At 47.9% G+C, this 23937-nt stretch overlaps 1 protein-coding gene across 2 annotated transcripts in view; it reads left to right on the top strand.

Moving 5' to 3' along the window:
- Positions 1-204: 204 nt before the first annotated feature.
- Positions 205-23937, top strand: part of NTN4 (netrin 4) — a 48813-nt gene continuing 25080 nt past the window's right edge. The window contains exons 1-3 of one of the 2 annotated variants that reach the window (XM_082071325.1): positions 205-377; positions 4500-5029; positions 21870-22157. In XM_082071325.1, coding sequence (XP_081927451.1) covers positions 269-377; positions 4500-5029; positions 21870-22157 — 927 coding nt within the window. In that variant the 5' untranslated portion in view covers positions 205-268. The remainder of the gene's footprint in view (positions 378-4499; positions 5030-21869; positions 22158-23937) is intronic. The other variant, XM_082071326.1, reaches the window with a different exon arrangement.

Raw genomic sequence — 23937 nt, forward strand, 5'->3', positions numbered from 1 at the left:
CAACCGCCCCCCGCGGCGGGGCCGCCCCGGCGGGGCAGGAGGGGAGGGCAGAGCGGCGGGGCGGGGCGGGGCGCGGGGGCGGGCGGCGGCGGGGCGCGGCGCGGCGGGCGGCGGGGCGGCGCGGTGCAGCGGCGGGCGGCGGGGCGGCGCGCGCCCGCCCGCCGGTGCCGCGCGGGGCGCTGATGCCGCGCAGGGCCGGTCGCGCCGCGGGGCGGCGGGGCGCGCAGGGCGGGTGGCCGTGGGGCGCTCGGCCACGGGGCGCTCGGCCATGGGGCGCGGGATGTGGCTGGCGCTGCTGCTGGGCGCCGCCGCCGCCGCTGCAGGTGGGTCGCGACCGTCCGGCGCTCGGCGTTCTCCGTCCTCCGCAGGCGTACGAGGTAGATACGGGGCCGTGCGTGCGTATGTGAGCGTGTGTGTACATACACGTGTATGTACGTATATATGCCTGTGTGTACGCACACGTATGTGTGCGTGTGCATAGGTGCGCGCCTGCATCGAGTAGCACGAATCCGTGTGCGCACCTATATACACACACGTATGCACGTATATATATACACGCACATAGGAATGTGCATGCGCGTATATGTGCGTACATGCTGTGTATGCATATGTACGTACACAGTATGTATGTACGTGTGTGTGTATCTATGTGGAAGGGGCCGGGGCTGCGCTCCCAGCTCCGCGCCCCTCGCCGCAGACAAAGAGGGGTCCGGGCGCCCCGAGGCTCCGGCGGAGCGGCGCGGGGAGCCGGGGCCGGGAGAGTTCGTCCCGGGGGCTGAGCGCGGGGGAGCCGGGCGATGCCACGGGAGAGTTCGGCCCGGCCGCGGAGCGCTGCGGTGAGCAGCGGCGGGACGCGGACGAAAGGCGCTGAGGGCTCCGCATCGCTTTTGCGTGGCGGTGCCCGAGCGGTCGGGGTGCGGAGGGGCGGCAGGCGCGGCAAGGAGGGCAGGGCAGGCAGGGCAGGCAGGGCAGGCAGCGCAGGCAGGGGTTTCAAAGCCCTCTCCCGCAGCATAAACACTTTGCGCTCAGATCTGCCCGCAGCGGGGTACTGCCGCGCCACAGCGGAGACAATTGGGCATAAACAGTTTGCATAACGCTTCCTCGGCCGGTCGCAAGCCGAGTGCCAATTTTCTTCTTTAAAAAGAAGAAAAAACCCAGATGGGAAACAAACATTTAATCAGGCACAAGATATAAATGAAACATCACAAGGCAAGTGTTGCTAAAATGCTTAAGCAGGAAGCATATGATTTTCCATGGATGTTTTACAGGTGAGTCACGGTATTTTCTGCATGCTCTTACTCATTACTGAAGATCCCCGTCCAGTGGCATGTACAGTATATAAGATGGGAGTACTTAGTTGGGCAGATTCGTTAAGTGCAACTGGAGAAAAACACCTTTTCCTGGGCTGTGGCAGAGCAGTCATGAGCTTGTGGCTGACGGCATGGAAATCTTTATGCTCTCATTTGTCCTTTTACTGAATTCCTGTGGCAGCCAGCATTAAACTAGAAGGCTGTCACTTTTCATAACATGCAGTGCTCTGCATCCGTCATGCAACTCTTTCCAATTCAAGTGAAAACAAACACCCTTTCAAAGGGGGTTTCCTCTCCCCGCCTCCTGCCCGTGGGACGGGAAGTAGGGTCTGTGTGCCAGCAGCATTTCTCAAACCCTACTGAAGCCAAGGTCCCTGACCCCAAATCTGGTCTCAGGTGAGGAAGGGACCCTCCATGCCTGGCCCAAAGACAACTGCAGTCAGTGACCATGAGTGACTGGGGTTGGAGCATACCAGGAACTGGAAGCAATCAAGTACTCTTGCCTCCCGGAGTCTCACATGGGAATTTGGTAGCCAAACCCTCCTGTCTGGGCTCAGGCAAAGCCTTTCCTCTGCTCTGGGGACAGCTATGCTGAGGTCTGCCACCACCCCAGTCACCAGGAAACCTCCCACTGGACGTGTCCTCCTCCACTGCCTCCCCAGGGGCAGTAATTGGTGGTTTGCAGAAAAACAAAAGGACTTGATGAACACAAACAATAATCTCGACCTGTCTCAGAGTGCTGACTGAGCCCTGCTCTTTTTATGTCTTTCCAAATCTGCTTTGCAATCCCGCAACTGAGGGAACCGCGGTAAATGTACATCTATTTGTTTTGCGACTAACTGCGCTGTGTTGCACGTAGCCAAAGAATTCAGGAAAGCAGCCAAAGACATAAATTAGGCAAACTTGTGGCAAGTCGAACTGATAATATGATAATAGCACTTACCTACCCCTCAGGAGAGCTGCGTATGTTAGTTAATGTTTATACAGTGCTTTGAAAAGGATGTTTAGGAGACGTAAGTGATATTACATCAATTTTACAGTTATATGTGTTTACTTTTCTACAGCAAATGTATTCTGCATAGTTAATATAGATCATCTCAGACACAGTTTTACCAGGTCCCTGTAGAAGCTAACTTGACTGAGTATTTCTTGTTCACTAAGAATTTCCCAGGACTGCTTACCCAGTGAAATCCAGAGACTGGATTCAGAAGTGTTTTGTAATGGGTGCTTAACAAGCAGCAGTCCACATCTGTTCTGAATAATTGGTATAGAAAACCTATATAGACCTGTGGTGGTAGAAATATTTTCTTTCCAGGGTGTTTTCTTGAAGAGCAGAAGGAGTGGGGAGTGCTGTCAGGCTCTGAAGGCTTAGCCTCTGCTAGTACATAATATAGCTTAATTGCAGCTATGACAATGTAGACAAAAGCTGAATAAACCCCAAATAAAGGATTTATTGGATGCTAAACTGAAACAACCTTTGGACATAATAAAAATGCCAAGAAGAGGTCATAATAATTGGTGCACAAAGCTGACTGTATATGACTGGCCCAGCGATAAAGAAGACATTATGCACCTCGGACGGTTTAGCTTGCCCACATCCAAGACATTAGAGCTTTGTTTTTTATTTTAAACAGTTACGGTTCATCAAATACAGCCTTGACCTACTGTTACATTTATTAATAAAGAGGTGGAGAGCCACCAATCAAACATTCCTGCACCAGGAGTGTTACATTGCAGATGGTTTCACACCAAACCCCATGGTGATTTTATTTTTCTTTGACAGTTTAACTGTGGATTTTTAAATCGACAAGGCTTCCAGAGAAACTTGAACAGAAACCACAGAGCCTCAGCTGCAAGGCAGCTTGCCAGCATCATTTCAACCAAGGATTATTTATGGGTTTTCCCCCTTTATACACATCAGTGACAGCCTTCCCAAACTTAAGCGGTGTTTCAGTTCAACCGTGGCCTCAGCAGCAGTTTGGGACTGTTGCAAGATTTGGGCTAGGGATGGAGGGGTGGGAAAGGGGGTGAAGATTTGAGGTCATTGGTGGCAGGAGATATTCCCACCAGCGTTTGCACCCCCAACACCCAATCTGTCACATGGTGAGCTGGGGTGCAGTGATGCTGTCCCCCCACAGCCATCTCCTGGTCTCCCACCAGCACGCTGCCTGGGCTGCCCCAGTGTCGCTGGCAGCTTCTCCCCTTCCCCAGCACCACCTGGATCCCCTTGGAGGCCTCGGTGCAAGGGTGGCTTGGCCACAGCCACTGCCCCCAAAGCCTCAGCCCTGTTCTGGCTCCCTTGGGACAGCAGTGTGAGGTGGAGGCATCCCTCCTGCCATGCTGCCTGCTCTGCAACTCGGTGGTGATTTTCCCAAGCAGGGAAGCCCTGAGGGGTTTTTGGTTTGTTTTGCTGTTATAGACAAACTGAACTTTGTGGAGGGGAGCAATGAGCAGCTGCGCCGCGCTCTCCCTCAGCCCTTCCTGGGGTCAACGATACTGGCGACACGTGGTCTTGGCAGGGGCAGCATCCCCAAAAATCGTGCCATGGGGTACATCTGCTCCTACCAAGGTGTGGAACACCCACCTTGGGAGCCAGCCTCATCCCCGTGCTCTTCTCTTAGAGAAGTGATTGTGCCACTGTACTTGGCACTGGTGAGGCCGCACCTTGAACACTGTGTTCAGTTTTGTGCCCTTCATCATAAGAAAGACATTGAGGTGCTGGAGAGAGTGCAGAGGAGGGTGACAAAGCTGGTGAGGGGTCTGGAGCACAAGTCTGATGAGGAGCAGCTGAGGGAACTGGGGCTGTTCAGCCTGGAGATGAGGAGGCTGACGGGAGACCTTATCGCTGTCTGCAACTACCTGAAAGGAGGTTGTAGCATGGAGGGGGTTGGTCTCTTCTCCCAAGTAGCATGTGATAGGACAAGAGGAAATGGCCTCAAGTTCCACCAGGGGAGGTTTAGATTGGATATTAGGAAAAATTTCTTCATGGAAAGGGTCATCAGACATTGGAACAGGCTGCCCAGGGAAGTGGTGGAGTCACCATTCCTGAAGGTATTTAAAAGGCATTTAGACGAGGTTCTTAGGGACATGATTTAGTGCTAGAGTTAGGTTATATTTGGACTCAATGATCCTGAGGTTCTCTTCCAACGGAAACAATTCTGTGAATCTATGATTCTCTCTGCCTCACAGGTCTGGGCAGCGTGGCAGCAGCGGGCAGCCCCTGCGAAAAGGCCTGCAACCCCCGGATGGGCAACCTGGCTCATGGGCGGGCCCTGCGGACGGAGACAGCCTGCGGGCGCCATGCTGCCGAGCCCTTCTGTGCCTACGCCGAGGACGCCCAGCGCCGCTGCAAGCGCCTGGCCTGCGGCCGCTGCAGTGCAGCCCACGCAGGGCTGGCCCACCCCCCTGCCGCCATGGCCGACTCCCCCTTCCGCCTGCCCCGCACCTGGTGGCAGGCAGCCCAGGATGCCCCCCAGGAGACCATCCGGCTGGACCTGGAAACCGCCTTCTACTTCACCCACTTGATTTTGGTCTTCAAGTCGCCCAGGCCGGCTGCCATGGTGCTGGAGCGCTCCCAGGACTTCGGCGAGACATGGAAGCCTTACAAATACTTTGCTGCTAACTGCTCGGCCACCTTCGGTCTGGAGGATGACGTGAAGCAGAGAGGAGCCATTTGCACTTCCAGATATTCGAGTCCCTTCCCCTGCACCAGAGGAGAGGTAGGTCTGCCAGATTTGGGAAGGGAAAGTCCTCACTCAGCCCCCTTTCCCTCTGCAATCTCCACTCTAGCCTTTATGCTTATTTATTGCACTGACATCCCTTGTTATTGAATTTATTTCACAAGGTGAATTAACATAATTCATTCCAAGGTGATGCAGGCACCACCCTGCCTCTTGCTTTGCTGAGCTCGTAATCCCCTTTACTTTCCTAAAAGCTCCTCTCCCCTCACACAGGGAAACTCCCTCACACAACTGCAAACGAGGTAGATGCTGCCAATTTCTCGGGAAAGCCAGAGGGGATGTTGCTTTTGACAGTCTTTTCCAGGTCTGGCAGTCTTGTGGTTTTGGGGTGACTTTGACCAAAATGCAGCTATGTTAAAATTGAATGTGTCCAGATTTACTTTTAATAGTGATTGCCTTCACCGACAAGTGTGTAACCAGTGAAAATATCTACTGACCACACTGAACCATGGTTGCCATAAACCAGATTGGCCAGGTAATTAAGAAATTTATACCTCATCTTTTTTCTTTTTTCTTTTTTTTTTTCTGTGCACACTTATATGAAAAAAAATGAAGAAGAACATAATTTTTGCTAAGAGGAAAAATATCTGTGAAAAAATCAGGTTGCTTTCAATATCAGAAGCAGCAGATAATACATCATGCACTTGGAGGTGCTGCCAGTAATACTCTTCTCTTTGGTGCCTAAGCCTGTTCTACGGTGCTGGAAAGACTCCCCTGGGTCCCACAGCCGTGGGGCTGCCCACCCACATTCCCAGTGGTGGGGAGGTGTCCTCAGTGACCAGCCCTGGACTTTAAAGGCTGCTCCCTCTAGTGGCCTCATTTAATGAGCTTGTCTGAAAGTTTAATCACATTTAAAATTGCCCTCTGACCAGCATTCATGCCTGAGAAAAATCACCTGTTCAGATCCCTCTGCAGTCATTTGGGGTCAGCTCTAGCCATGCCGTGAACAGCAAGCCACTCTCTACAGAAATGCTGTGAACTGTTTGTTCACCAAAGTGCATCTCTTATCTGCGTCTCAGGAGGCAGCCAATGTCCTGCTCTAGGAGAAGCTGCTCTGTGCTCTCGTCAGCTCAGAAACGAGGATCTCCAGACCTGCCAGACAGACCCAGAAAAGGGTTTAAGTCAGGGGACTGGCGAGAAGGAGTGTTATCTTCCTCTCTTCTCCTGCCTCCTTTTGCTCATGCCCCCAAAAAGCTGCCTGAACTTCCTTTCACAGTGAAATACATAAAGGGGATTTATAAGGAATATGGAGACTTTTCACCATGCCTGATTCTGACAGGACAAGTGGCAACAGTTTTAAAATGAAATTGATTTAGATTGCATATAAGGAAGACATTTTTTATGATGGGGATGGCGAGACACTGGAACAGGCTGCAGAGAAAAGCTGGGATTCCCCATCCCTGGAAGTGTTCAAGGTCAGGCTGGATGGGGTTTTGTGCAACCTGGTCTAGTGGGAGATGTCCCTGCCCATGGCAGGGAGGTTGAACTAGATGATTTTTAAAGGTCTCTTCCAACTGAAGCCATTCTGCGGTTCTGAATTGGAGCTAACTACAAAGTGTTGCAAAAGAAATTATGGGTGTACCTCTCTGAGAATTTTCCAGGCCCTCAGCACTTCCGTCAGCCTCTGTGTCCCACCACCTGAATCAAAGCTGTGCCAGCCTGTGATGCAGGGCGGGGACTGAAATCTGTAGCTCTCAGGCCAGCCAGTGGGACATGTCTGGGGTACTCTGACTTGTACACTCCTTTTTCAGCTTTCCCAGGGATCATTCTCAGGAGTGAGAAACCCAGGGTGTCATTCAGGGCAGTATTTGCTTCATTTGTGCCAGCTTCCATGTAGCCAGCACCCCGGCACAGTTTTCAGTGTCGTCACCACAGTGATGTACCTGCATACTGGGACAGGGGCTGTGTCTGGTGAGAACCTGTGCAAATTTTTGGGGGATTGTCCTATGCAGGTACAGGGGTTGGACTTGATGATCCTTGTGGGTCCCTTCCAACTCAGGACATGGTATGGTTCTATGAAATGCCAGCCTCAGGCCAGATTCTCCACAGGTCAGTGCAGTGCATGGTGACAGGAGGATCAAGGTCGTGTGTGTAGAAACCAGTGCCTATACATTTCAAGAAAGAAAGGAATTTGGTGGCGTTTGATGCATCTGTAGTAGCACACTGCAAAAACAGGCTATTTGCCAAGCTTGCTCCCATGGGATCTTTTCTTTTGGCATTGCTTTACTTAGTGTTATTGCAAAGAAGCTATAAAAGTCAAAATCATTTAATTATTCCAGGTTTTAAACAAATGTTAAGTCCAAGGGGCTGGAGCTTATAAGATTTTATTTATATGGCACATTTCAGTTCCCTGTACTTAAACAGTGCTTTTTACCTGCAAAGTAATAACAGCAGCTCTCTGGTGACCAGATGGCAAGCCTGCATGCTTAGCAAATATCACATTTAATTTATTACAGTGTGCTACATTCCAGCAATTACTCGTAACTGCCAATAGCAACATGTATCTCACCTAAAGAAACATCAGAGTTTTGTGTTCTGTTTGGAGTTATGTTGTGCTTTACTCCCACTTCTGGTAGCACCTAATTTCAGACATATGGAAAAAGTAATTTCACTTGAAACAGTGGTTTCAAATATGCAGTTATCTGAAATGTCCAAGTCCGAAGGGTATTATATAATTGCAGCTCAATTGCTACAGTTTTCTTTAAAGCACAAACGTAAATTCTGCGAGTGCTACTGGATTTCTTTTTTAACTTTTTAGAGTTTGGTAACTGCAATGCAACAACTGTAAGCTGTGATCCAAACTGTGTATCACGCCGCCTGTATACCACTTTCTCCCGCTTCAAACATTTCAGCACCACATGTGCATTTCCAGGCGCGGGGTCAGGGCTTGCAGGGTGTTGCAGGATGGCAGGGTGTGTGCACGCTGCTGGCAGCTCAGTCACTGCTGCCCGTCCTCCTGAATGATCAATTTGCAGAGCTCAGGGGAGGCCTCAGGAGATGATGGCTCATCCCAGATGGCACCAGTGCTGATCCAACCATGTTTCTGCATGTGCGAGCCCTGTTTCAAGGCAGCAGCGTGCAGAAGCTCATAGTACTCAGGGGCTTACGGCGTCTTTTTAATAAATCACATGTGTTAATTTGTAGCAAAAGTGTATCTGCTTCAATTTTTTTTTAAGAGAAAAATTAGCCTTTTAGGTTTCTTCTGCCCTCATCATTATGAGTCATTCCTTAGATGCCTATTTCAACTCTTATGACAAAAATCCTCCCTCATCACAACTCGCCATGATGTTGACCTTGAGGAGATTTATGATACCACAGAAAGCAAGCTGCTAAGCCTCTGAGTTCATTTCAGAGATCCAGAGTTCAGAGCTGGTGGAGAAATGAGAGACACTGTATTGGCTCTGGAAGATGTCTTTTGTCTTTCTTTTGTAGTAGAGTGTCTCTGGGCTTCCCTTTGCAGTGGTGGGACCAGGGTGGTGGAGGGCATTGGGAGAGCGGTCTGCATGGCGCGGCTGCAGGGCGTCACCGTGCTGCAGTCACCTGAGCTGAAAGCCACCACCGTGGTGGGAGCCGGCAGTGGTATTGTCACACACCCTGTGTGGCACTTGGCAGGTCTACTGATGGGTAGAGTCACCTTGGCAGGGACTTGGCAAGTCTCTGCTCTTCTTTGCTACCTGTCCTTGATGCTGCAAAACCACCAGGCGTGGTTGTCCTCTGCTGTGGGTGCATCTGAGTCCTCTACTCTGAAGCGGGCATGAGCTGGAGGATAAACAGGCCAGGGGGTGGAATTAGGAAGGAAAGGGCAGATCTGGACAGAGCTGTGGAGGAAAGAGGTTGAAGGTTGTATGGCACAGCAGTGATATCAGGGACACGGCACTGATGCCCTGGGTTTGGTCTTAAAGGCTTTCTCAGTGGAAGGAAGCATGAGTTCACAGGTCAGCATGTGCTCAGGGACGTTGCTGAGCTGAGCCTCATGCTGGAGTGGCCTGGCTGTAGTCTGGCCTCATGCAAAGAAGAACCACCCTTTCAGCAGCCAGGAAAGCCAAAACTTCTCTGCAAAGGTCCAGGAGGCACACAAAACATCTGAACCCCTCCTCGGTAGGGAACAGACGAAAAGAGGCAGATGGTGGGTGCCCATGTCCTGCCCTGGCATCCCCAGGCACTTGGTGCCTCCTGTAAAGAAACCTACCCGCAGGCTGACACTGCCCTCGGGACCATTCAGTGTTCGACACCTGTGGCCAGGCTGTGCCCTGTCATGGGGCCCATCTGGTATGGGCAAAGGAGAAGCGAGAAGGAAGAGGAAACCTCAGTACAACCAACCTGGGTTTCCAGCAAGCTTCAAGCATCTGCCAGTTTGAGGGGTTGGATTTGCAACACCGTGAAAGGGACAAGAAACTCCTTCCCTGTCAGAGAATAATTTTGGTTCAGCTGCGCGCAGAGGGATCACTGAAGACTTTACCCATGTTTAATTTAGTGAATCTATTGTTTCACAGTAGTTTGTTTGACATAGATAGAAACCTCTAGATGTTGGCCTTATATCATCGGTGTCTTAAGAGAAAAGGCTAAGGCCAAGTTTTAGCCTGGATCATACAAAAGTGCTACAAATCCAGAGTATTTCCACCATTTTCCAGGGTGTAACCCCTCAGCCACATTATTGCAAGGGAAACCAGAACTGGATTCACCAGCCAAAAATAATCTGATCTAAGCAAACAAGAAGTAGAAATAAACTATTTCAGCTTCATGCTCAGACAGGAGTGCCGATTTTATTAGTATGAATAAAAGGCTATCTTCCCTCTCATAGTTCAGATCGTATTAACATTTCTTCTAATCTGATCACTGTTACAGTGATCATGGACAAGGCTCATGGACAAGGGGCCCTTAGCAGATGTTAATTCTTTAACTGTGAGGGAGAATGACTGTCCACTCTGCAATGCAATTATCTCATTCACTTTACATTCACATTTGTGGTCAATTCAGATTAGCTCGCCTGAGTGTCCCCATTTAGACAAGCTCCAGGATAAAAGGACTTAGTGAAGCAGAGTCTCCTTGACAAGATTTTAGTAAACTGGTAACTTATTTGAGCATTCATCTATTCAGAATACTGCTAATAAATCACTTTGAGACCTCAGCTATTGTTGCTGTTTGCTATTAATAGGAGAGGCATATTTGCAGCTCAACTGTATTCCAGCAAGAAATTCTAAGGTGCTTTTACCTTCTGAAATATCACATACTGCTGTTTTACTGTGGGATGTGTGACTCACTGACAATTTTATTGATCTCATGTGTCTCTGTAGCAGAAAAGCCTTCAAATGTTTTGCCTTGCACTGCTACTGCATGCAGCCTGCCTCCGTTCCTTAAGGGTCTGGGCACCAGCCCTACTGGTTCTACCTGAAATTAGCTGTGTAGAGAATTAAATTGTGTCCTGCTACTCACAAGTTTGACCCTGATAGACAGTAAGGAATTGTAATGCTCGCTGACACAAGCAGGAGTTAAAGGTACTCAATAATCTTTATTTTAGAGCCCTAATTTTGGGTTGTAGAAACACTGTGGCAGCCTAGAAGATTTTGGCCTTTTTTATTGTCTTTTAGGCCCAAATAAGTTTATTTTTAAGCTTATCATTGCTGTCCTTAACTGAAGCTACATCTCCATTTCTCTGAGATCTTTCAAGGATCTCTGAGTCATGGGAGATTTGAGTTCAGTCACTTGCTGGAAATGAGACTCCACAAAAGAACCTGGGCAAATATGCAAGAATAACCTCAAAACAGCCTGGCATGTCAGCCCATTAGAGGGCTGCAAATGACTTTTTTTTTCAATCGTCCCGTGCCATTGGTGTCTGCACAGAGAGAAAACAAAGGCCCAAATTGACCAGAAGGAAAGAAGGATCCTGGCTGATGTTCAACAGCGCTAGGGACATGTGAGGACATGGCTGAGGACATGGCTGGGGAAGTATGTTTTCAAGTTCCATCTCTACATTTTTTAGAAGTGCATTTTATGGGAAAACAAACAACCAACCTTTAACAGCATCTTCCTGATCATTCTGTGTTTGGGAAAATGTGAATTGTCAGGCTCTGTACAGAAATGCCATGTGCAAAGGAGGGTCTGTTCAGCTGGCGGCCAGCAGTGATGAGGGTGATGGCCAGACCCAGCCCAACTCTTTGCATTATATCAGTGAATTTACCAAGACATGGGAGCCATTATTTCATAAGCACAAGAATAATGATTTATGGGGGAAAAGTTAATGAGACAATGTAAATGAAGACAGGCTGGAGTCAATGAAATTATGTAGGACCCTGGAGATCCTGTCATCTAAAGCCCTGTTTTCACTGGTTTTAGCACAATGGATGGAGGGAAGTTTCTCCTTTTAAATAATGGAGCAGCAAAAAGGGGAATCAGAGAAAAAGGGTAAACCTGAGGTTAGTTTTTAATCTGTGCCTGGGAGGACAGGAGACAAGGGTGGTTCTGGGCACACGTGGAGGTAATGTTTTGGAGTTTTACCATGAAAGGTACTTTCCCTCCAGAGACTGGGCACCATCAGGGCTGAGCAACACAACTGCTGTTTTCCTGGCACCAGCCACCTGCTTTTTAATTTTTCCGCACCTGGAGTACCAGAGATGATACTTCCAGGTCCCTGGGACAGGTTGTGTCAAAACCATCTCTGTCTGCCACAGGCAGTCCCGGAGCAGTGACATGTCCCTTTGCTGGGCCTCCTGGGTGCTCTGCATTTCTGGAGAACCAGGATATGCAAGGGGCAAGATGCTTCTCCAACCTGCTTGATGATCCTCACCATTGTTCCCCCCATTGCAGCTACCCCACAGGAAGGTCTCATTGTCTCCTTTCCTCTCTGGCTTTCCCAGTGCTTTTGACACTTGGAGATTGTCCCTCTGCTTGGCCAGCGCTTGAAATGCAGCCACCCCTGTGATGGAGCATAGCCAGTGTTTAATAGTGCGTATCAGCAGTCCTCCGTTTAGAACAGCAAATTTCTAACAACTGCACATCAAGGCTTCTGGATCAGCCTCCAATTATGGCTAAAACAAATTATTCCTCGGAGTGAGCTTGACCAGTCTGTGAAAGGGGGTATATTGTAGGCTGCCAACAGCAGGAGGGAATGAGTCCCAGTGCTCCAGGAGATCCTTTCCAAACTTCTTATGTAGGAAGTGAAGAGCCCTGTACCCACATGAAACAAGAGGAATTTGGGGAGGCAGAATTTAATTCTCTAAATTGGCATCTGGCCTTGGTAGCAAGACTATTGCTTCCCTTGAGAAAAGTGCCATGGGATTTTAGAGGAGCAGCCAGAGCTTCTCTTCAGGCACTGCACCCCACTGCTTCACTTCACAGTTCATTTTTGGCATGAAGGGAGGACTGGCTTTCTTATTCAGCTCCCAGTTTTCTGTCTGGAAAGTGAAGCTGCCATGTTTCTCTTTGGAATTTCTGGGTACAACTGGCTACATGGGAAGTGTGTAACCTAAAGCAGTGAATTGACACATCTCAGAAGTTTTGGATCAAAAGCTCATGGGGACTTAATCTGAGATTAATTGCCATGCACAATGGGTGACAGCATGAGATAACTAATCCACCAACGTTCAAAATCCCATACAAATGGTGAAGTCCTCAAATTCTCCCTGGGCAACATTTCCAGGAAGCAAAGAAGTTAATATCCAAAAACAAACTTACTAGACACGTACATCATGGTTCTCTATCACCAGTCTCTGCACAGCATCCCTCACTGCTGTGGTCAAAATCTGTAGCCGTGAGTTGAAAAGGCAGTGCTGTTTTTCATGCCCTTTTTGACTATGTGTATTTACATATAATTCAGACAGGTGTTCTTTTTCCCAAAATTAAGTGTAGCCTGTGGTAACTAGGTGGTTTAAGCCACCAGCTCTATAGACACAAAGCCTTTTCATTGAAGACAAGAGCAATTTGAAACATATTCATGAAATCGGGTTCCTCTTAGGCTGAAAGAAATCCCCTTGAGCCCTAGTACTGTCACAGACATTCTTGCCGACACGCTAACCTTCTGCCTTGCAGGCTTTTGCAGTGGTGCGTCATGCTCAGAAGCTGTTAAAGGGGTTACTCTGCAACTCTGGGGTGTGAGCCAGCTTTTCTTACAGCCCTGCCTACGAACAAGCAAGTCCAGTTCTCTGTCTGGCTCTTTGGAGTTAGTTCCGGGTTTTCTTGGTCTTCTACACATACAACAGGTACTGCCGGCAGGCCAAAGCTGAGACCATAAATCTTTGTGGGGATGGGGAAACAAGGGGAATTGCTGGAGGGAAGATTATTTAAATACCATCTTTCTTGCTGATCAGTCAAAGGGCTTCTTCGTATCACCAGCTGAAATGTGCTGGTTTATTATCCTATGTGGCACAGTGCAGCCTTGGAAACAGGGATTCTGAAGATGAGAAAAAATTATTTTCCTTGATAGTGCATAGCTGATTATGTCATGCATCTGGAAGATTTTGTGAGCCAAGTGGCTGAGTGTTTCTATCTGTTTGATGAGCGAATGTAGTGATTAGGCGAAATAAAGCCATTGTGCAATAAACTATCAATTCTTGGAGAAGCATTGTTAACTGGAGGTGAAGAAATCCAAATGTTTTGAGCTGGAGAGAGGTTTTTCTGGTAAGAATATTACTTTTGTGATCATTGTCTCCCTGAAGACAGGCATGACCTAGCAGTGTTTCATTCTCATCTAAAGAAATTGTGCGGTGGGATGTTGAAGGAAAGCTGAGAAGATGGCTCTCATCTGATTGATTATTGCCAGAATAGTCAAAGATCCTGAAGAAATCCCAAAGCTCTTGCCTAGCTGCCCTCATGCCTTTCCCAGCCCCTCACAAGCTGGCTGCTGTGAGTGAATAGGAGTTCATCCCATACAGCTTCTTGCTTTTGAGAACAGCAGAAGAATGCCTTGACTTCCCCAAAAGATAAATGGTGCCTTGGTATAAAATAACTTGCCAAGATCCCTGCAAGGGCCAGTTATTTGAAATAGTTGGATTTTCCTCCTGAATTCTTTATAAGATTGCCTAACTTTTGGATGGTGAGACAAGCGATTATTTGCCTTGGTTTATGTGCTGTAGGGCTGTAGGTGTGGGCCAAAATGGAGTGCCGTTTCTTCAGGACCTCAAGGTGCTCGGGGACTACCACTGATGGTACACAGCGAGTTTGTATCACCATCACTTGGGGACATGAACAGTGCTTTGCACTGTTGCATGGAAGACAGGGTCCACTGCTCAGTTTGACCTTAGTGTCTCTGAGGGTCACCTCTCTGCAGTGGCGAGGCAGGTTTCCCATTTCTAGTGTTGTTTCATCTCTCCTGGGTGACACGAAGTGTGAATGTGCCATGCAGGGGATTGTTGGACCTCTCTGTGACAAAAATGAGAGGCTCTTCTTCCCTGCAGTCCACTTCATCTGACAGGCAAAAAAGAAAAAAAATATATTAGAGGAGTTGGGGGGTGATATTTGCCCAGTTCAGGCTGATGATCTTCCCATACCATGTGAATTATTTACAGCATCTGCCAAAAAGGCTTTTTTTTAGTATAGGATCATTGCAATGGACATAGCACAGAGATACACATGGTTTTCTCTCTTAAAAGCTCTTTTGCTTGGTGTGGCAATACCTCAGATAATTCTGTTTTGCCAGAAGAGGGTACCAGCATTGTGGCTTCTTCACAGGGGAAGGAGCCCACCAGGCTTGGTTTTCTGAAGGAAAAAGATTGTTTTCATAAAACTTTTAGGAGCGTAATGCTTTTTAGATATATCTCCCTCATTAAATGAACCAGATAGCTTCCCATGACATCAAGATTCAACTGGGCCCCAGAGTACAGGCCGATTAGCCACATTTATTTAGTGCCTGCATGCCAAGAGACACTGGAGACTCCTCATGCAAACCTTAACTTTTCCTTTAAACACTTACCTAGACATCACATGCCCTTTTGTAGGATAGTGCACATCCCTTTGCTGTCTCTCTATGTGGACAAGACAACAAACCTTATCTTCTCTTCATTCTTATTGGGTTTTTTTCCCCTATTTTCCTGAAAAATACATTGAAAGGAATACAATTAAAAAAAAAAACAAAAACAAATAAAGCAGTACTGAATTTATCAAATGCACATGAGCAGAATAGATGGATCACTAATATGGACACATCATTATTACAGAGTGCTTATTTATAGATACATTCTTATGCATCCAGGTTGGATGACGCAGGGTACAGTCCATCAATGTCTTTTATCTGGAGATCTTGTTGGAAGGGAACCACGGACCACTTTGTGCAGTGTTACCACCTTGGTTTTTATTTACAACCGAATGAAAATGGGGTTATGTTTTAAGTATTTGTTTATTGCTTTTATTTCTGCTGTATTCCCATTAGCTGGCTTGTTCCCATGCATATATGCTTCTTGAGTCTCGCATCCATTTATTCTCTCTGTCTGTAGTTTACTGGTCTTGTCATTTTGTGAACCATCTCCTGATGCTTTCCAGGCTTGCGGGGAGAAGTTCTGGCTGAGGCTGGTCTCCTGGCTGGAGGGTTGTGCCTCCAATTGCGTACCCGGACCTGGGGAAAGAGGCACATGCCTGGGGGCTGCACATCCCTGCCCATGGCCTCTGCAACTGTGCCTATTTCTGAAGGTCTGTGAGGAAGAAGCTTCTTGTTGATCACGTGTATCTCTTCAATGTCGTGGACAATTGCAACCCAAAGGGCCCTGTTTTATCTCTGTGGACACTTGTAACTTGGCAAAGGTCCGGGCCTGTGCAGCTGCAGCAGGTGAAGGCTCCAGTGGTCCAAGATGTGCCCATGACTCATTGAGAAGGCTTTGCTGGCAGCAAATCTTTCATTGGTTTTGTTGACTTCCTCAGGCAACTTTGACTTCAGAGCCAATTTTGTTGCTCTCAGCATCATTCATTAGCATTTTCCTTCCCACTGTGGATATATATAAAGATGTCCTTTCATTGCCTCTCAAGTGTAAACATACTAGGGTACTTCTTGCAAAGGGACTTTTATGTATTTATAAATCAAGGTCATTCTGGTGCAAGTGGTTACTTGAGTGCACCACGTTCATGGCTGCCATTTTATTTATATACAGGGCTACATTATTGCATCTGTGGAATGGCAAATAGCTAAGGCTTCTTGCGCCAGTAAGACAAAATAAAGTAATCAACACAGCAAGAGTTGCTCATGACAGCCCACAAGGAAATTGAAACACTGTGGAAATTTATTAGAGGGTGTCTATGTAATGTGGAAATTTATTAGAGGGTGTCTATGTAATTATGTGCCCAAACTGCAGACAGATGGGGCGGCCTGGCTGAAGAGCAGAATATTTTTATTCCATGGCATGTGTGTGGTGCTGTGGAGCAGCTTCTCTGCTCCTGCTCCCCTGGGAGTGGAGTGGGGTCCCTCCTGCCACCACCGGGCATCCCACCGGGAGGGTCAGGAGAACCCAACCCACTCGAGGTCTAGCAGTGGCTTTCCTCACTCAGGGATTGCAGTCCACAGTTCTATTTGGCTGTGTAGAAAGACTTCTCCCCCACCAAAAAATCCTCATGCAAGTTCTAAATCACTTATCCAACAGCATAATTCCATGTGATGTGGAAGTAGCAATACCCCAAATACTGATATATTGTTTTAAAGACAGGTTCTTTTTATTTGCCTCCTGGTTTGTGACATTTGCACTCCAGATATGAGAAATTGCTAGATACTTAGTTTTAAGTGGAAGCTGAGATAAAGATTTAGTTCCTGGGATTGTGTTTAAGAAGAATCCCAAATACTGTAGGATTTATAGTGAGCTAGCAACAATCCCAAATCTCATAAGATTTATCATGAGCTAGCAACAGTCCTAGATATCATAAGATTTATTGCAAGCTAGCAACACTGAGGATTAAAATATCTTTCTGATAGGATATATTATGGCATGTCTAGCATAGAAGTGCTGTGGGTTTTCAATTTATTACTTACTACTTGTTCTACGAAACAGAAAATTTGGATTAGTGCGTGCACTATAGATCTGCTGATGTAAAGATCCAGGCCTACTACCCTTTACTATCATACATGGCGCCGACTACTGCGTGAAGTCACATTGTCTACCCAGCTTTGTAATGCTGGGCTTTGACATATGGTTGATAAGACACATGCGTGCGGACAGACTTCAGTGGGAAATTCAGAGGTCTGGTCACTATGGGGCACTTTCTGGTGAGGCTCACTGCTGGTGAAATGGCCAGATTTTGCTGCTGTTGCTCCTTTACCAAGGGGCTAGGTGAGATCCCCTGGGCATTTGGGAGCTTTCTCCTGGCAGAGGCCTTGCTCTGTGAAAACAAGAATGGCGTCAGCTGTCAAAAAGGATGTTCTCCTGTACCTCGTTGAGCTATTATCTCCCTTGTGTAATCACAACACAGCTTTCTTTGACAGGACCCTCGGGCATGACTTCTCCCGGTGCTTTTGGGATAAGAAGAGTAATGGACTTGATGGCTCTGCAGGCAGCAACTTCTCTGGGGGGTGAGAGGGAACTGCTGTCCCCCCATTGTATCTCACAGAGGGGCTTCCCAAACAGCTAAAAAACTGACATGACTTGTGCCAAGACCACGACCACAGTGGCAGAGCCACTGGGGAGAGTTTCTGTCCCTGCAGGTTGAGCCAGGCGCCTGTGTTTTCTGTATGGTTTTAGCAAGATAAACGCGGAGGGCCTTGAGGAGCGGGTTGGCTGTGAAGCACTGGCCTGACAGAGTCTATCAGAGAGAAGTCCTGCCCGGTGGCACCAGGGAAATTGATGGGCTTGCAAAACCCCATCATCAGATACACATGCATGTTAGCAGTATATGCTTCTTGAATCCTGCCTACGTTTCCTCTGTGCCATTAAAATTAAAGAATATTTTGTTTGAGGAGTCCTCTGACTGCAGCAGCCAGGGGCTGCTAGCAGAACTGTAGGTGTGAAAACTCGGTCAGATTTGCTGTGCAAACCGTGGTTCATTCATAGATGAGATGCTGCAGACCAGGGCTCATCGTATCAGTGAGACAATTGCATGGAAAAGTCCAAGGAAAGGTAAAAACATGAAAGCTGTTACCTGTCTGTGTGTGTGGTGCTGGGCAGACCCATAACAGCCGTATGAGGACAGTGTGGTGACGTGCCGGCTCCCAAGACAGGCTGTGATGAACCAGCAGCATTAATGACTGCACAGGGAAATCCTGCTGGGAAACACATCCTTGACCTTATTGTACAGCCTCTGGGGGCTCCAGCTCACTGTGCTGGGGCAGAGCGAAGAATTGCTATTTGTATGATGTCCTACATGTTATAATGAGAGGTTTGTGTTTTATTAAAGCAGAGCTACTAGCATTTGGGAGGGAGTGATGAGGGTGTTTACTCTCTTGGCAGCACTGAGACCAGGCTCACTCTGTTCCATTGCACTGCTGTGGGGTGCAGGGTGGCTGCAAAACCGAGGCCAGGGCTGCTGGGCACAGCCCGAGTGATACAGGGCAGCCGGGGAGGAGTGGCTGAGAGCTCACAGCCCCTGGGAGTTACAGATAGGGCTCATGTTTAGCATCACTGTTTTCAAGTAGCCATAAAAAGAAATGTTTGTAACATTTTAGGGCCTGAGAGGGAATACAGGCTCCATTGAAATCAGCAGCATAACTCCCCCTGAATTCCACACAGACAAGATTTAACTCTCTTGGCGCAAAGGCGCTCAGGGTTATTGATTTCCTTGCTGCGATTGTCACGTGCATTAAATGGAGATAGATAAACAAGAAAAACTGAAAATTATGAGAGGATTCTACAGCTGCATCTAGCATAACTTCTTCCCAGTTATATGTTTCCTTCACCACTCTCATCCAAATTAGGACAAACAAAGAATTACCTGAGAAGTAATTTATATAATTGCAAGTCACCCAAACTGCTAGTTTTTATGGAATATTCTCAGCCTGACATTTTCCATCATCTCCACTAAAAGAAAATCAGTCTCCAGCTTGGATGTTTTCCAAGACATTCTCTTTCCATATCTGAAAGCATCTTGTGTTCACAAAGCCACTAATGAATAAATGTGATCAGAATTACATTGATTTAAATTTGGGTGAATAACATGCCTTGGGGAGAGGTGCAGGGCCTGATAATTGGGTTAGTTTGGTTTCCGTTCATATCTCCTTGATTTTTTTTTTTTTTTAGTTTTTTTTTTAGCTTTTTTTTTTTTTTTTTTTTTTTTTAGGAAAGCAGAAAAAACTGTATGTTCCTGAGAGGAGAAAATAACCCACCCTTTTGAAATGTGTTACTATTTATTAATATCCCTCATCAGACTCCATACTGCCACACAAGGGGTGTACAGCTCACTAGCCTTGCCCTCTGACCACCTCTCCTGGTTAACCTTCTCCCTTATTGGTGTCTTTCTGGCATAAGATGCTGAAATACCTTTGAGAGGGAGCATCTGCATGATGGCGGCATGGGGCTGCATCCATGATGTGTTTGCCAGCGTACAGTGTCTCTGGGCACCAGCGCGCCCAAGCCCTGCAGTCACTGGTGTGCCGGGAGGAACCACACTTGGCAGGTTGAGGGGATGCGCAAAAGCACACTGCCACCATTCAGCTCCAAAATTAGTTCTAAATCTCCTTCCAGGCCAGAACAAAGCTTTCTCCAACTGGATCCTGGCAGCCCTGGAGAAAAGCCAGGCAGCCAGCAGGCAAAGCCCACAGGCAGGCGAGCTGGCAGCAACAGGGGCATTATTTCCAGGATACATGAATCCTGGTGAAATAGAAGAGAAGCCTTCACTAGCCGAAATGTATCAGCTGCATCCTTTGGGAGGAGTGAATTTAGGGAGAGGAGGCTGTGGTGACTGTAAGTGGCATTGGGCACCCCACAGCTGGGCACCCCGCAGCAGCTCCTGGCCAGTTCTGTATAATCTCTTTGTCAGTGATCTGGATGAGGGGATCAAGTGCATCCTCAGTAAGTTTGCAGATGACACCAAGTTGGGTGGGAGTGTTGGTCTGCTGGAGGGTAGGAAGGCTCTACAGAGGCATCTGGACCAGCTGGATCGATGGGCTGAGGCCAATGGTGTGAGGTTCAACAAGGCCAAGTGCCAGGTCCTGCACTTGGGTCACAACAACCCCAGGTAGCGCTACAGGCTCAGGGAAGAGTGGCTGGGAACCGCCTGGCAGAGAGGGATCTGGGGATGTTGATTGACAGCCAGGTGAATATGAGCCAGTAGTGTGCCCAGATGGCCAAAAAGGCCAACAGCATCCTGGCTTGTATCAGGAATTGTGTGGCCAGCAGTACTAGAAAAGTGATCATGCCACTGTAGTCACTGCTGGTGAGGCCCCACTTTGAATATTGTGTTCAGCCCCTCACTACAAGAAAGACACTGAAGTGCTGGAGAGAGTTCAGAGAAGGGCAAGGAAGCTGGTGAGGGGCCTGGAGCACAAGTCTTACAAGGAGCGGCTGAGGGAACTGGGGCTGTTTAGCCTGGAGAAGAGGAGGCTGAGGGGAGACCTTATCGCTTTCTAAAACTACCTGAAAGGAGGTTGTAGCAAGGAGGGTGTTGGACTCCTCTCCCAAGCAGCAAGTGACAGGATGAGAGGAAACAGGCTCAAGTTGTGCCAGGTTTAGACTGGATATTAGGAAAAAAATTCTTCATGGAAAGGGTTGTCAGGCATTGGACATGTCCAATGTTGTCAGGCTGTTGTCAGGCTGCCCTGGTTGAGTTGCCATCCTTGAAGGTGTTTAAAAGACACATAGATGAGGTTCTTAGGGACATGGTTTAATGCCAGTGTTAGGTTAATGGTTGGACTTGATGACCTTGAGGGTATCTTCCAACCAAAATGATTCTATGATTCTATGATAAGAAATAATAGTCCCCCGTTGCTGCTACACACCTCCTTGGTGTCCATAGGGGGCTGGCCAGTGTTTTGAGTGGTGTGGATTGTCAGTGGGACAGTGAGGCAGTTTGAGGACATTTTAAGCCACTGCTGGGAACAGTACATCAAACCATTAGACTGCATCACACCCTCAAACACTCGTCAAGCAACTGATTGCATGTTGCTTACAAATTTTGTATTTCATTGAGCCTTCGGTGGCTACTCAGTGTTTAGAAAGTGTCACTGTAAATTCAATGTATAAGTAACTAATACATCATTTTATAAGAATGGCAGTTATATGGATTATATGCAGTTTCTGATGTCGCACTGTAGGCAGCTAGACCAACAAGTTTAAAATAAACCTCTTCAAGAAAATTGGTTATTTTTATCTAGTGCTCTCAATTTTCAACTTGAGCCAATATTTACCTATTCAATCAGGCTGAAGTTAAAATCAAGACTGACTGATAAGTATTTGTTTAAACTTCAGAAGCCCCCCACTTTTCTTTCTTTCTTATCTCAGTTTTCTCAACTATCAGCTTGCTGTCACTAATTGCCACACCTAATCACTTTTCCACTAGGAAGCAGCCTGGGACTGATAGGAGCCAAATATTTGGAAATCTGAGCTTTATTTGTTAAAAAATACACCCATTCTGGGGGAGGGAAGGTTAATGAAGAGTCCCCCACCTGAGCATTGCCTGCAGGACTGCCGGTCCCTGCGCTGGGCCACGCTGCGCACCAGTGGCACACACCTCTGCTTTAAATTAATGGCAAAATTTTGTTTGACACCTAGAGGGTCCAGACTTCATGTGTAAAGGGGATCACAGGGGTTCACTTCACACACACTGGGGTGGAGGTGGATTTGCTGCTCTCATCACTTGCGGAGAGGGAGGACCATCAAGGGAGCCCGATGTGTGTTCCCAAAGGATGCTCCCACCGCCTGGCCCACCGCGGGGCTGGCTGACATCCTCCTTTCTGCTTCCCTTGCTGCGTTTCTCTGTCCAGGTGATCTACCGAGCCCTGTCACCACCTTACGCCGTGGAGGACCCGTACAGTGCGGAAGCCCAGGCTCAGCTGAAGATCACCAACCTGCGGGTGAGGCTGCTGGAGCGGCAGGGCTGCCCCTGCCTCCCGGCAGGCCCGGGCCCCGAGCCCCCGAACCCTCCACTTCCCCTGCACTACGCTGTCTACGACTTCATCGTGAAGGGCAGCTGCTTCTGCAATGGCCACGCTGACCACTGCGTCCCCGTTGCTGGATTCAAGCCCCTCAAGGCGGCTGGTGTCTTCCACGTGGTATGTACCTGCACTCAAAAACATCTGCACTGCAGGAGAGAAGAGTTTTTAAAATCATAGGGAACAGTATAGGGTACGGTATAGGTCCAAGAATATGGTATTTGACATGTGATGCCCTGAATTCCAAGCACAGTGAGCAAAAGCAGTCTTTAGAAAGGTGGTGGTCTCCATGCTGGACTGAGGCACTGGGATTCCCTCATGCTTCATTGTAGGGTCTGCCAGGACTCTTGTCCATCAAGGGTACTCCACAGTAGTGTTTATATTTTAGGTGGATGCTTAAAAAAAAAATAAAGCTGCTAACTCCTTTATTTCCCAAAATGCTAATTCTTAATAACACAATATCTAAAATATAATAAAAGCAGGACATTTTGATGAGGGAGAGGAAGGAGAGCTTCTCTGAAGGTACTAGGGATCTCGTGACTGCCATTTCTTCTGGAGGATCCTCAGATACTGGATGGGCTTTTCAGCTGAAAGGCAGGAGAGCTGGGATTTGCCTCTCATTCCCAGGCTTTCCATTGCACTTTCCAAAACCCTTTGCACAGCCCAGTTTCAAGTGGGCTCACATCACAAGAGCTCTGAGCTCAAATCCCTTGGGACTGACTCACACCCAAAATCCAGACCTCCTACATCCCAAAGAAGTGAGAGCCGCTGACCCTTTGGGGAGGTGATGGGCACAGCAGCAGCCAGTGAGCTGGACAGCTGTGACTTGCCAGTGCCCTGCAAGCCCTTGCTCTTGCTGCCCCCAACATACCTTGTCTTTTGTGCCTGTCTCAGAAAGTCCCAGCTTTGCTGGCAGAGGAGTGGTAGGGAAATCCAGGGCAGTTAAGCGTATTGCACTGAATACTGTTAGAAATGGAGAAATCATAAAAACTTCAGGCGGTTACTCAAGGTAAGGAGGTCTGGCATCTGTCCAGCTCTTCGTGGAACTCTCTCACTTAAATTATGGTCTCTGACACAGAGCAGACAGCATGTTTCCCTTTTAATAGAGCCAGTCTTGCAATGTCTTTAAAATATACCCATCTGAAAGAATGCAGCGCTATGATTGATAAGGCTGTTTCAAGTAGCACTGCTCTGCTTTCCATAGATGTTCCCTGAGCGAAAGTCTTTGAAAGGAACTGTTAGCTCGGGATTATTTCGGTGGGATACAATTGCACAGGAGCATGCACCAGCATACTGCTGAGAGTCAGAGTAGAGCTTGCAGCCAAATACACTTCCAGTACAACTATAGCCTATGGAAACCATAGTGTGCAGGTAGCAGGTGGTGCTGTGGGAAGGAAGCAAGTGCCAAAATCGCACTGAAAACCAAAGCAAGAAATAGCAACAGGCCCCAGCACAGCCTCAAGGGAACTGGAAATTCAACTCCAGTTATAAATATGTGTGTGGCAGGAGTCCCAAAGGTGACGTTTCTGCAGTGAGGCTGACTCATTTCACTGTGCCTTACGGCTTGTTCCACATGTCCCATGAGGGATGTGCTGATGTAGGGATGATGTAGCCTCATGGTTTGCAGGGAGAGTCAGGGAATAATAAGATATTTCCTCTCCCAATACAATTTTTTCCACCATACGACCATGGCAGCTGGGGCTGAGCCCAATCCATGCCAGGCTCCTGCCTGGTGCAAGGCTGCTGTGATTTGGGACTGTGGTAGCACCCCATTTGTGCATACGGTGCTCGGGTTTGCCAGTGTGTTCCTTCAGGATGGGAAGAAAGGATTATTTCCAAGATGACAGCAAGGCACATGTGAATGAGCAGAAAAGGGACAGAAGATTGCGAGGTCAGTGGC

Source organism: Streptopelia decaocto (assembly GCF_964273445.1).
Source record: "Streptopelia decaocto genome assembly, chromosome: 1".
NCBI lineage: Eukaryota > Metazoa > Chordata > Aves > Columbiformes > Columbidae > Streptopelia > Streptopelia decaocto.